Source organism: Sylvia atricapilla, chromosome 3, assembly GCF_009819655.1.
Source record: "Sylvia atricapilla isolate bSylAtr1 chromosome 3, bSylAtr1.pri, whole genome shotgun sequence".
Classification (NCBI taxonomy): domain Eukaryota; kingdom Metazoa; phylum Chordata; class Aves; order Passeriformes; family Sylviidae; genus Sylvia; species Sylvia atricapilla.
In genome coordinates, this window is record NC_089142.1 from 64344384 (window position 1) to 64357608 (window position 13225).

A 13225-nucleotide genomic window follows, 5' to 3' on the forward strand; every position below is an offset into this window, starting at 1 on the left:
GCCAGAAGGACTGTACTCATTGAGAAGTAACCCTAAGACAACGAGCTTCCTTAATTTGATTTTTGTGTGAAGCATGATCCTGTATTGGTCCAGCTTTGAAAACCTCTGGTTTTGCACAGTGTAACTGGAAGGTAATTGTACTGCTCTGTTTACTTGGAAAGCATGCAGCCTGTTCCCTATGACTCAGGCTCCTCAGAAATGCCAACTATGTAAGGGAGAAAGGTTATGTGATCGAGGTTTCCGTTTAATGTCTCCATGAGACCTAGCCTGGCACCAGCTGGGAATTAACTCCTATAGTTCTTTGCTGGCTTCACCAGACCCAAGGTGGCTCCTGCAGCATTGCTCAGCAATCATCTCGGTATTCTCCATGGTGAGACTCTGTTGGATCTGGTCCATGCCCAGGCCAGGCATGTACCCTTCTGCTCCTCCAGCAATTCTGGTCTGAATATGGTTCCCTGAGCAGCACAGATAATCCATGCAGATACTAGATCTGGGCACAAAAGCTTATGTAAGATCAGGCTACTCCTATATGTACTTCTATGGTACTACTATAGATTGTACCAGATGTTACTTTTTACATCCTCAGACAAAACACAACATAACGCATTAGAGAGGTCAGCCTGGGATTCTTCAGCCTGGCTCCCAGAATCTGCTGGTAGGTGGATGCCCATATGGATCACAACTGAAGGATTTGAGATTATGTTAGTGCAGGATTTTGCCGAGGGCAACACTTTGCCAGAGGGCATACCACTGGGTTTGAACTTGGTTAACCTCTTAGCCCTTGATCAGTGCTGTTGTAATCCAGGGCTCAAGTTGACACCTTTACAGAGAGATACCTTTACACCTCCCTTAAGAGAGCACAGAAGCAAAAACTCGACCAAGGGAGTGCTGATTTTGCTGTCTTTTGCACCTTTCAGCGTAGAGCCCAGTCTATTCTTCTATTACACTCTCCTGCCCACAAGCCACAGGGCATCTCAAGACCAAACTCCTTGTTTTAGAGCACAAATGGCTCTTGGTGCAACAACAAAATACTAATCTTCCCTTGCCCTAGAAGATCCTGTGCTCTGAACTTAGCAGTTTGTGAAAGGAGGATGTTCTGCATGGTGGCTGAAATTAGCTTGGTCCAGGTGCACCAGACTAAGGGAGCTGCTCCTCTCCAGCTGTTTGCTTGCATCCACAGCTGCACCCTATGAGTTCCCCAATTCACCCACCCTCCTTCACCTGTACTTCTGATGATTAATGCTACCTCCAAGCAGATGCAAAATTAAATGATGCAGACTAGAACACTTTGAAGAGAAAACACTCTTACGACCCTGAAAAGCAGCATAAAGTAAGTTAAGGCAAACTCATAGGAGGGGTAACAGGACCATGACCTTTACAGAAGTGACAGATACATCCACAGCTCTTCAAAAAGCCATTTTTTTTTTGGAAGCAAGGCGTTGCACGCAGCTTTAAAACCGGCTGTTTAAGAGCACGTGCCGCAGGAAAGAGTCTACAGCAGTGCAGCTCTTTCCCACACGATGCGGCGCATCGCCTGGGCTTGCGAGGCGGCCGCCACTCCTCCCACCTACTGTCGAGATGGCGAGCATCCCCAAACCTGTTGTTTCTCTCGGCGCCGGTACCGAACGAGCTGTGCCAATGCGGCGGGAGCCGCTCTGAAGAAAAAAAACCCCAATCCCACCTGTGTGAACAGCGGCACCTCGGCAGCCCGGGCCGCCGCGGGGGCCGGGAGCGCGGGCAGCCGCCCCCGCACCGCCGCCGCCGCATAAGCGCCTCCAGCCCGTGAGAGGCGGCCGCTCCCGGGCGGCGGGCGCCGGTTCCGCCCTCACCTGCAGCCGGGCAGAGCCGCCGGCGGGGGCGGGGGACGTGGCGCTCACCTGCCCCGGGCCGCGGAGCCGCGGGGCGGAGCAGCCGCGCTCGGCGAGCAGGAGGAGACATGGCGGAGGCCGCGGGCAGGAGCGGCGGGCGCCGGCGCCCCGCAGGTGAGCAAGCCGCCGCCGGCCGGGGCGGAGGGAGGGCGGGCGGCGGGGTCGGGCCGGGGTGCGGGGGCCCAGCGCTCCCGGGGGCGGCGGGCGCCGTGCGGAGCCGAGCGCGGCGGGGCCCGGCGGCCTCGTCCGCAACAGGTGCGGGGGCGCTGCGGGGGCTGCGCTGCTTCCCCCGGCACCGCCGGGCCCGGCCGGGGACAGCCGCGGGTCGGCCCGGGCGGCGGGCAGAGCTGTCCTGCTGGCGGTGGCGCGCCCGAACCGTGCCCGCCGTAGCAGCGAGACCCCTCCCGGGGCCGCGCCGTCGTTCCCGGGTCGCCGCCGGTCGTTCTGAAGCCTGCGCTCCGAGGGCTCGGAGTGCCGCGGGGCGCCCGCACGGCGGCGGGGATAACGCGGGGTGCGGAGCCGCCCGGCGTCCGGAGGGGAAGGGCTCTGGAGGGGGCGGCCGCCGGGCTGCGGGCTTCGGCTGGGGCTTGAGGTAGCGCCGAGCTCCCGCAGTGAGGGTGGGTGGATAGACGCAAGACGCTGCTAACGGGGACGGGGTGAGCCCCGGCGAGGGCGGAGGGACGGCTCGGCAGGGTCAAGGCACCTGGGGGCAGCGGCCCGGCGCCTGCCGAGCGGGGCCCGCTGCGGGGCCCCGCGGTTTGGCTGCGCCTCAAACGCGTGCGAGCGACGGGCTGCTGCAAGCCCGTGCTTCCTATAGGGAAAGCGAGGAGATGTCCTTGCCTCTCCTCCGAGGAGGGATGCGCACTGCGAGAGCGTTTTAACTCGCTTTTATTTTGGCCCTAAGGGCGAGGAGGGTGCAGGGAGGAGATTTTGGCTTACGCAAGCGGATCGACCGCTGTATCACTGTTGTAGGCACGGATGCTGTTTGCTTTTGCTGCTTGCTGGACTGTGAAGTCCGAGTCCAACTTTTAGTCGTCGTATTTTTTCCTTTTTTACCTTCCTCCACAGTCCCATTCTACTCACCCTTTGCTAGTCCTTCTCTAACATATGTCCAAGTTTATCTCTAAATCAAAGAGTGAGCTTTTCTATCAAAACAGCATATGAATAGGCCATATGGCTGTTGGCTGATTAATTGTGTTTCCTCAGTATATTTTTAATACATGCTTTATGTAATGCAGACATGCAATCATAAGCAATGACTGTGGGCAGACCCATCCGAGTGCTGTCTTCACTAGACTTAGAAATACAGTGTTTTTGCTCAGAAATCCTTACAAGTACCTCCCAGGCATCACTCTAAAGTTCAGGTTCAGAAAGGATGTGTGTCTGCATTCCTACGTATTTCAGAGTTTGCAACTGCCCTTAATTTTCCACGGGAAGAGCTGAGTGTCTGGTTTTTTGAAGCCATTTCTAACAAACTCTTTTTGAGTTCTCTGCCTTAGATTGCTGATGTGGTTTTTTTGTTTGTTTGTTTGTTTGTTTGTTTGTGGTTTTTTTGGTTTTTTTTTTTTTTTTTTTTTTTTTTAACTGGATCATCAGTCTTTTTCTAATTCCTTATCAAAACTAGAAATGAGCCAACAGGTGACATGTATTTTGCATATGTTCTGTTTTAAAAGGACTTACGTGCCTAGATTTATTCTGAGTTTGCTTTCTGGTTTAAATTCAAGCTGCTGTGTTGAACTTTTACTCTTTGGGACATTTGTAGACAGAAGGATCTGCTTGCATAAGTTTTTGAATATTTTGATTTTAAATTGCTTTGTGCTGTCAAAGTTCATTTGAAACTACTTCATGAGTGAAATGTCAGAGTTAAACTTCTGTGAGGCTGTTTGTTGTCTGCTGAGATCCTTTTAGGTCTCTGAGTTATCGCAGGGGCTGCTTTGCAGGCGTTCACAAACAGGAACAACCTCAGAGCACATCAGGGATCTGCTCCGTGGCTCTTTGGTCCATCCATGAACGAGCAGATGTGTGTGCCCAGGGAGGGCCATGCAGATGGCTGTGGCTGCTGTCCGCTCTGCAAGCGGAACACCTGTGTCTGGATCCGGCTCCTCAGGAAGGTCAACATCCCATCTGTGCTGGGTGGAATTACTTACTGGCCGACCTATTGCCTCTGTTGAAAATACAAAGCTCTGTGTGTGTTGTGGTGTGTGGTTGGTTTGTTTCTTTCCTTGCCTCCTGTGCCTACACACATGGACTTTCAGGCCTGATCCTGGGGAGAGCTTCAACATCACCACAAGGGTTTTGCAGGGAGATGTTACGAGTGGCTCCCTTGTATTGGCAGATGGTCTGCTGCAGTTAACTAGCTTTCTTTGGGTAAATGGCTTAATCAGGGTGAAGGTTTTTTTTTTTTAAAAATTCTGCTCTTCATACATGTATAGATGGCAAAGTGAGTACAGTGCTCAGGGGATATACTAGCTTATACCAGTTGGAATTTTTCAGTCATAGCTACTCGAGCATCTAATAGTGCTAACAAGCTCTTCAGTGATTCCTGAGATGAGAAGGGCCCTCTTGTGGGGAATACCACACGGAGAGGCTTCTGAGGCACCTCATTTTATGGCTGCCCATCCATAAACATAGGCATGTCTCTGCCTGTGAGAGTTCCCCAGGCATGCTCTGGGCTGCCTTGGCCAGCTCCGTGCACAGGTAACAATTTGCTTAAGCTCTGGGGTACCAGAGAGAGCTTTGTGTTTGTGATGTTGCAAAGAAGTTTTAATGCCATGTTTTTGTTTACTGTTGTGGTTAGTTCTTTCCTCTAAGCAAGCCTAGTATTACTCTCTACTTTTTGCAGCAAAACAAATCTGCACTTTAAATGATGTTAGTGCCAGGTGGCTTGTGAAAGCCGAACACTTGAGGTGCTCGTGCTTTAACTGCTGATGCGACTTTATATCTGTTGCTTGCTTTTCCCGGTATTTTCTCCATCTGAGAATAAATCAAATTTCATCCTGCTGTGTTTAATTTTTTTTTTCTAACAAATACATAAATTACTAGAGAAAACACAGAAGTGCAAAAAGCCTACAGCGGCTGGGAACTGAAGGCGTGCCCTGGTTCCCATGGCTCTTTCCCAGCGGTGCCAACGTGATTTGCTGGGGAGGATTTACACGACTGTGTTGTGACACACGGGTTTTGTCTCTCTGCCGGCTCAGGCGATTCGTGTTCTCTCCGAGGGGAGCTGCCGGGTGCAGGACGCCGCTGGTCACTGTGGCCAGAGGAGGGGATGGACTGTGTCCGTGCCCAGCCAGCGGGCCCGCGGGGATGTCCCGGTGCTCAGCGGTACCGCCCGAGGCCACCTCCGCCCCGGCTCCTTGCGCTCGCCCGTGCCGTAAACAGCGGCTGTGGGAGCGCCAGGTGTGAGGAAACGGGGAGGGCGGGTGCTCACAAACGCTGCAGGTGTTGAAGCTTGTGTGTGGTGGGCGTGCTGTAATTTCCATCCATCATTACCTAAACGTTAGTGCATGGCGAATTCCTTCTATCTTCTAATATATAAATCGCAGATCTGCAATTCTTCTATTGCCACCCTCCGCCTGTGATGAAAACCTATTGAAACTTGGAAATTGTATATTAGAACCTATGATTATATCTTTGGTCCCACATTAACGATTTTTTGAAGCAGTACTGAATGCACAGAGACTCAGATTTATCAAAACCTCGTGGAATGAAAATGATACAACTAAACTACATTTAGGTTAAAATCCTCATAGAAGCCATCCCTTGACTTCAGAAAGCTGTTCAAGTACTGTCTTGGTATCTCTTATTGGTCAAGTAATGTCTGGACTCACACTGTGGGAAAGTTTGAATGAGCCTTTTTATGTGCTTATTGCGTAATGGGAGTCAGGCTTTCTCCTCCCACTTATGTATTACTAGGGGAAAAAAAAAAAAAAAAAAAAAAAAGCGTGTGAAACAAACCACAAGAAACAGAAACTCAACAAGAAAAATCCAACCCCATCCAAACTAAATCCAGCTCCAAAAGAATTCAAAACCAAAGTAACACTACACACAGACATATAAACCCCACAAAGCCAAACAGTGCCACAAAAAATCAACCAACCAACCAAAAAAACCTACCCAAACCCCCCAAAAATTCCGAGTTTATGAAGAATCAGGCCTGTTAAGTGATGGTCAAACAGGTGCCTTACATAGTGCTTCCAATACAGAAAGAGAACTTTAAATTAGTAAAAGTAACATGCATTGCTGTTTTCCTTGGGCTTAATTTTGAAGAGAGATGTATTTGTGTATGTGCTGTTTCAAACTGCAAAAGTTGTAAATTTACAACTTTTACAAAATTTACAATAAAAGTTGTAAAAGTACTCTGAGATGGCTAATATTTTATTTGCACAATTTATTATCTCAGATAAATTTAATAAAGCTGAAAATTACTTGTGGTTTTAAAGGTAATTAAATGATCAGAGCAATAATTACCTCAATTATGTAAATACTGTATAACCTTTCAACAACATACTTTCTTTTCCACTTGAAAAAAAAAGTATAATTCTACAGCCACAATATAAGCCACAGTGTGCTGCTCCTGTTGTGGTGGTAATTCTCTTTGTGTATCTATCCTTCCTTCAGAAAGGATGATTCCTTATTGACTTCTATTAGAGGAATGCAGTGGCCTGCCAGGGACTATGGCAGAAAAGACTATGTGTATATTATATATATATATATATATATATATATTTTTTTTTTTTTTTTTTTTTACCTTACACATGCATGAGAAATGGTGTATTTGTGAAACTTGTTCAGGTTTAGTTCTGTAGCTCTCCCTCAGTGTTGGTTCTGGAGTCATGCCATATTTGCTTTCATGAAATCAAGTAGGCGTTGGGGAGAAAGCTTGAAAATATGTATTCTAGGGGATATGACAGAGTTCAAGGGGAACAACCACAACTTGCCTGCTAAGATGACATGAAGGACTAGATGAAGGACTAGGCTGTCTGGCTGTTCAGATAAATGGAGTTAGAAACCCTGACTCTTGTTGACAATGAAATTCTTCAGAGAGGTGATGGAATGATTTCTGCTCCAGAAGAAGAGTCACTGTGAGACTAGTGAGGGGAGAAATAAAGTACTGATGCTCCTCATCTCTGTATCTGAAACGCTGTCCTCCCTTATCCGAAAGTCCAGACATCTTGGTCATCCCCTAAGAAACATGTTGGGAACTAAGATGTCAGGAAAGCACTGCTAATTAACACGGTTCACAGGATTACATCCATCAGATACTGTCAGTAATATAACAATGGAAAAAAATTTTAATTTGGTCTTGGCATATTGCCTTTTCTTTCATGTCCCTGTTTCCGAGAAAAAGCTTGGAGCCTTTTCTTTGAAGTATTCATTTCTACTGAAAAGCTTAGTACGTACAGTACATAAGTTCTCTTAATTTTGAGTGCTGTACAAATTCTTGGTTCTCTTGACCCGTATAAAACCCATGTATTCCGAAAATAAGCTTGGTTGGGTTTTTCTTTTTGTGGTGGTGTTTGGTTTGTTTTGTTTGTTTGTTAACAGACAGAAGCAGTGACAACATTGCCCTGGCTATTAGTTGTAGGGCAATTAGAATTCATAACTTCTGTCTTCTACCAACTTCCTGTTTATTACTGTCCTGTGAGCTCCCAATTCCTTGCTGCCTTTCCTTATTTAACTTACCATCGGTTGAAGTTACATGACATGTTCTGCTGTAGGGCCTGATCCAATATCATTCTGTTATGTATACGGAAAGAGTGTTGACTAAGAATGATCGAATATGTTTTTGATGCATCATAGTGTGCCTTGTGCAATGTTTATAATTAGTCATACTATGCAAATCAATTTAATTAAAAAATGTGACAGACTTGTTCATGTAAGTCTTGTATTAGATTGTTTTATTGTGTGTATGTGTGGAAAGTGTGAATGATGAGACTCTTGATTAAGTTCTTGATGAACTCGTCATGTTCATATGCCTTTTTGTGCTGATGAATGAGTTTGACTGAAACAGGGCAGGGCTTCCAGCCTTTTTCTAAATTTTTCCTGTGCACGCAAATGCACACAGGTTTGGATTCCTTTGACAGTAGGGGAAACAGTTAACACTTAGCTTCTGAGTCACTTCTGAGCAGCTCTTAACAGCTCTTGGTCCAGTATGTGGCACCGTGCATGTCAGGGGGACAGCAAACTGGAAAGGAGGTTTCCCTTCTTACTCTGTAGCATTTTTTAGTCTGATTATTCCAAGGGGCATTTTTTTCCTTCCAATAAGGTGAAAAGAAGAAATCAATTATTATATCAGATGTTTATATACTGAAGCTGTTTAAAACCATTTCAGTAACTGCAGTAGAAATAATTGGCTGGTCCTTTGTTATCTTGTATATAGAAGAGATATCTTTGAAGAGAAACTTAGAAACCTCTATAAAGACAAGGTTATTATGGGTAATTTTTGGAAAATAAGAGGTAGAAGGAAGAGAAAATAAAGAGCAGCAGTGGAAAAAGTTAGGTGTTTGAGATAGTGGTTGACTTAATGGAAGCAAGTGTTTTTTCTGGTACAGTGGCTATTTTTGCTATTTCCAAGTTAACTGAAAAAAACTCACAAAACCAGATGCGGGGATGAATCCTGCCTGTCTTTTTAAGGCTAGTTTGTTTTGTCCTAGATTTACATGCCATAGAAAAGGATGCTTCCTGTCCTTTGATGCCAGGTAAATAGCTGTTTTCTCATATGAGCTCAAGGGGGAGGGGGGGGGGAAGCCCTCCTTTCTCCATCTTTTAAGCCTGACTTCCTGATTTAAAACTTAGTGAAGTAGAAAGTAAACAGACATATGACTCCTGAATGAAACTAGGAATAGATTGAGTTTGGAGTTTAGTTAGTGTATGTGCATTCCAGCATAGTCCTGTGAGGAACAGGGAGTTGGAGTTAATGATCTTTATGGATCCCTTCAAATTTGAGATATTCTATGATTTAGCACTGCCTATATTATGTATTCTAAATGAGTTCTTAGAAAAAGCTTTTTACATACAATGGTTAATATTGAGAGTATGAAAATCTATACAAAATATGTTTGTGTGTTTTGATGAGTAGGTACGTTGATTTTTTTTTTTTTTTGTAATGTTTCTGCAGAACAGGATAGGAGATTTTAACTGAATTTTCCTGATCTTTTTTTCCTAAGAAAGAAGCATTTGGAACCTAAGTCCCAAGGGAACCCTATTGTTTCATGCAGGGAAAACATGAATATAAAAGCAAAATTCTTTATCCTTTCTTGTCATAGCTATATAAGATATATACCTACCTTGCCCTGAACCTCTCAGTTATAAGAAAATCATAAATAACAATGAAATAGTGGCACTCTGTAAAGGAATGTGTGCTAAAAATAATATATTTACTTGATCTATTCCCTGATACGAAAAACATGTACGTTGAGGGGAAGTTATCACAAGGCAGTGGCTATGGAATGTAAAATTATGTACAACTCCTTATACTCTAAATCACAGTAATGAGCTTCATGGGCAGTTTGGATAGTTTACAGGGAATGAAACAATCCTGTTAATGAAAGAAGATAGTAAGTCTTAGAGTTCAGCCATGGTGACTGGCTTCATCTTCCTTTTCATTTCATGGCTAAAGATATCAAGTATTAATACATGATGGTAAAGCAGAAACATCACTCAGCATGTTGTCATTGGTATTTACATTTCCCATATCATGACGTAATTGTCCTAATAGTCCTTGTTCAAGCTACTGTTTAAGACTCTTGCATATCAGATGATGTTTTGTGCAGGTAATTATACCTATAGAATCCAGTGGGTGAAAGTGGGTGTGTTTAAATGTAATGGTTTGTCTGATAATTAGTTGGCAGGTATTGTAAAAACGAACACCTGAAAATGACCCAGTGCCCTCAAGATACACAGTTGCCCTCACTCCATCTCATGAGAGAGTCTCGCTCCATCAGTAAGAGAGCTCAGCTGTGATTGTTTTAATACACAGGATGACTAATGGTTAGAGGGGGGGAAAGAATCAGTAATAGGGGTTATGTAAGAAAATTGTTCCTTTTGTTTTGTTTTTTTTTTTTTTGGGTTTTTTTGTAAGCATTTAACAGCCTTGTTACTAAAATTATCCACCCCTTTGTTCTCTTGTGGGAATGTTGCTTTCATCCCAGTTTTATATAGAAGCTCCCATGTAGATGAGACAAGGCTGAAATAAGCAAAGCTTTTCTGCTAAGAGTACCTCAGGAACTTTTTTCATCCCTGGACCAATGGATTGAGGAAGGGGCGTTGTCAGTACAGTCTAGTATGCAGTACTGGTACCTTTAATATATGTTTAATACTATTTTTAGGAATGTTTTTCAGAAAAAAAAAAAAGCCTAAGTGCCTAAAGTTATGGGGTATTTTTTATTATCATAGATATCTTTTATATGTAATAGGTGGCATTTTATTAGGCATTTGGAAACATGTTGTGAGCTGGTATAGTTTTTAACCACAGGGACCTCGAAATAAAATCTTGCCATGTAAGCTGAATGTGCTGTTGATACTTTTCCTCTGTCACCTCTGTGTTATTAAATCAACAGGAAGAAATACGTACCAACACCTCAGTTGCCTGTGTGTCATTGCCCAAATCCATCTGCACCAGCCCCTGAAGCATCAAACGTGGTTGTTACTACATTTTGTATGGAGGGCAAGTCACTCCTTGTGGGTGTGGGGGATCCTGCAAGGACCAAGGAAGGCATTCTCAGTCCTGAAGCTGTTCTGCATGACTCCTTCAATAGTAGGGAAATGGAGATGTTGAAACAGTAAACATACCTGTAAGCTGGGAAGCCACTTCAGTCAGGTGTATTTTTGTGTGCAATACATTTTTTAATCTATTTTGAAATGCCTATTTAAGGAGTTTAGCAGTCAAAGGCGATTAAACATAATTTTTAAAAGGGTAAAAATCTTTACTTAATGACTTAAAGCAGCAAAATGGGGTAGAATGATATTTAATGAAGCTGCCATATAAATACTGTTTTTGTTGCTTTTGCTCTCTTGGCAAGTCTTGGCACATATGAAAAATTGTGATGGTACTAACTACTGTCCACTTTGTGTGGAGACGTGTGTTCTGTTATGTAGTGTCTGTGGGAAGCTGTAGGAGCATCCATGGACAGCAGGGAGAGGGAACTCTGCAGACCTGAGACACTTTAGGAACACGTGGTTTTTATTACAAGGGTCGTGGGTAAAAGGGCCTTGCTTCAGCCACCAGCCTCAGCTGAAGGGATGTCCTAAAGAGAGAGGGAGGAAAAAGCTGAGAGGTGGCAGGGGTAAGGGAGGTGAGGTAAGAGAGTAAAGTAAGATCATAAGGTAAGAGAGCGAGGTTCTTGTTACAATACATTATATCTCCTTTTGTGTTGAATATTCTGATTTACGTGGACCAGCCGGTGCGAAATACAAAACCTACAAACTTTGCATACAGCCTATGAGAACTGCTGCATTACCGTATCATTCTGTATTCTAAACTCTAAAGGCTACTTTTCTTATCTACCTTTTCTTGGATACCTTGGGGAGCTACTCCCTCGAGCACCTTTGTTTGCTATCACCCAACCCATCACCAGCTAATCGCTGTTTTCCTGCCTGCCATGCTTACATCTCAAAGGTAGCTTTCATTTCTATTTCACTCACAGATTTTATATTTTTAGTATCTCTTGCCAGGCAATCATATTTGTAGGCTTTTCCTGTCTCACCTTTCCCAACAGGAGGCATTAGGTGGATGGGATTTGAGGAATGAAGCTCTTTCTCTTTATGGAATAAAGTAGTAGTGCCTGCTGTATAAACACCAGAAGGCAAATCGCTGAGCCAAAGAACAGCTTGCGTTAGAGCTTTTTACCTTACCCTTTTGTCCACACCCTGTGGTACAGAGCGTCTCTAACTGCAGACAAATGTCATCGTGTACAGCTTCCGTGTACGCCCAGAGTCCAAGGTGTAGCCAAGAGGCAGGATGTGGCCGGGAGGAAATACATACTAGAGGTGGGCTCTGGCCTCGGTTCAGAAGTGGTGTCCTTCTGCAAAATGCTTCTGTTCTGGTTGGGTGTTTTGTGCCTGTGCTGGAGAGGGAAGAACGGTGCAGCTGAGCCTTCAGGTGGTGCTGTGTTCTTCTCCATCTGCTGTGATCCTGGCTCACAAGCCTGAGATGTGCAGCAACAGAGCTATCCTGCCAGCTGAGCAGGATGCAGGACTCCTCTGTAAAGAGCATCGCAGGCCACTGTGGCAGTCAACATAGTTTTTATCATACATTCTGACCCTTTTTCAGTTTTGTTACCTGTGTTGTTGAGGTGATCACGTACATCTGTATAACTCGCAGTTTTCAATGAGCCACCTACAGACTCGTCAGCTCATGTCTGTGCCATCTTGTGGTAGCTGATCAGGTTACATCAAGAATCCCTTAAAAACAACAACAACAAACCAACTAAAACAAAACAACCCTGAAGTGAGAAAAAACCCCCAAACACCAAAACAAAAACAAACAAACAAAAAACCCCCAACCTTTTAAAATTACGGAGTGATTCTAGCTAGCAGTTTTTCTGTGGTAGCATTTTGAAATTATGAGCACACACTGAATTGAGGTGGAAGCGGATGGAGATTAAGGTGTCTCTCAGGTGCAACATCCAGCATGTTGCATAGTGGCATATGCAGCTGTGAAGGATGGAGCATTCAGATTGCAAAACTTGTGAGCAAGCATTCTGTCGTAATTGTCTAAAGAAAATCCAGAATGCCAGCACAGGAGGGAAATCAATTAGCTAAAACTGCCTGGGCTGTTTGGACTTTGCTCATTTTGCGAGTGTATGTTAAAGGTTGATGCTGTAAAACTAATGGTGTGGTGCAGAATTTTCAGAATTTTGTTGTCCCGTGTTGTCCACACAAGCTAGAAATTCTCATTTTTGCGTTTTCACACGTGTAAAAGAATGTTCCAACACCTGCCTGTAATTGTGGGTGTATGCATTTCTAATGCAAAAGGTATGTACTGCATAGGAAGGTGATTAAGGGGGGTGGGGGGCGGTGGCACACACGACACCCAGCACATGCAAATACAGAAGAGGACTCATCCTCATTGTTTGAAGTTAAGCTAAAATTTCTAAACATGAATAAGCAGAGCAGCTGAGCAAAAAGCAGGTTCGTGCCTGGAGCCTTCCAGGGTTCTTTTCACTCAGTGCTCATCTGCTTGTGCAACCGCAGCTCCATTCTCCCGCTGCCTGGAGAGGAGGAAGGAGCAGCCCCTGCTGCCGAGGTGCTTCCAGCTCTCCACAAGCGCGCAGGAGACAGCGTTCCCAAGGCCGGCTGGCTGCAGCTGAGGAGACAGCACTCATAGACCCTCCTTTGATTAGGATGTGTCCGTG

The 13225-nt window shown here is 44.9% G+C and overlaps 1 protein-coding gene across 1 annotated transcript in view; it reads left to right on the forward strand.

The window, feature by feature from the left end:
• The first annotated feature begins 1821 nt into the window (after positions 1–1821).
• The window catches only part of MAP7 (microtubule associated protein 7), a 111023-nt gene continuing 99619 nt past the window's right edge, over positions 1822–13225 (forward strand). Inside the window, exon 1 of the mRNA XM_066315613.1 lies at positions 1822–1982. Within this exon, the coding sequence (XP_066171710.1) occupies positions 1937–1982 (46 nt within the window). The 5' untranslated portion in view covers positions 1822–1936. The remainder of the gene's footprint in view (positions 1983–13225) is intronic.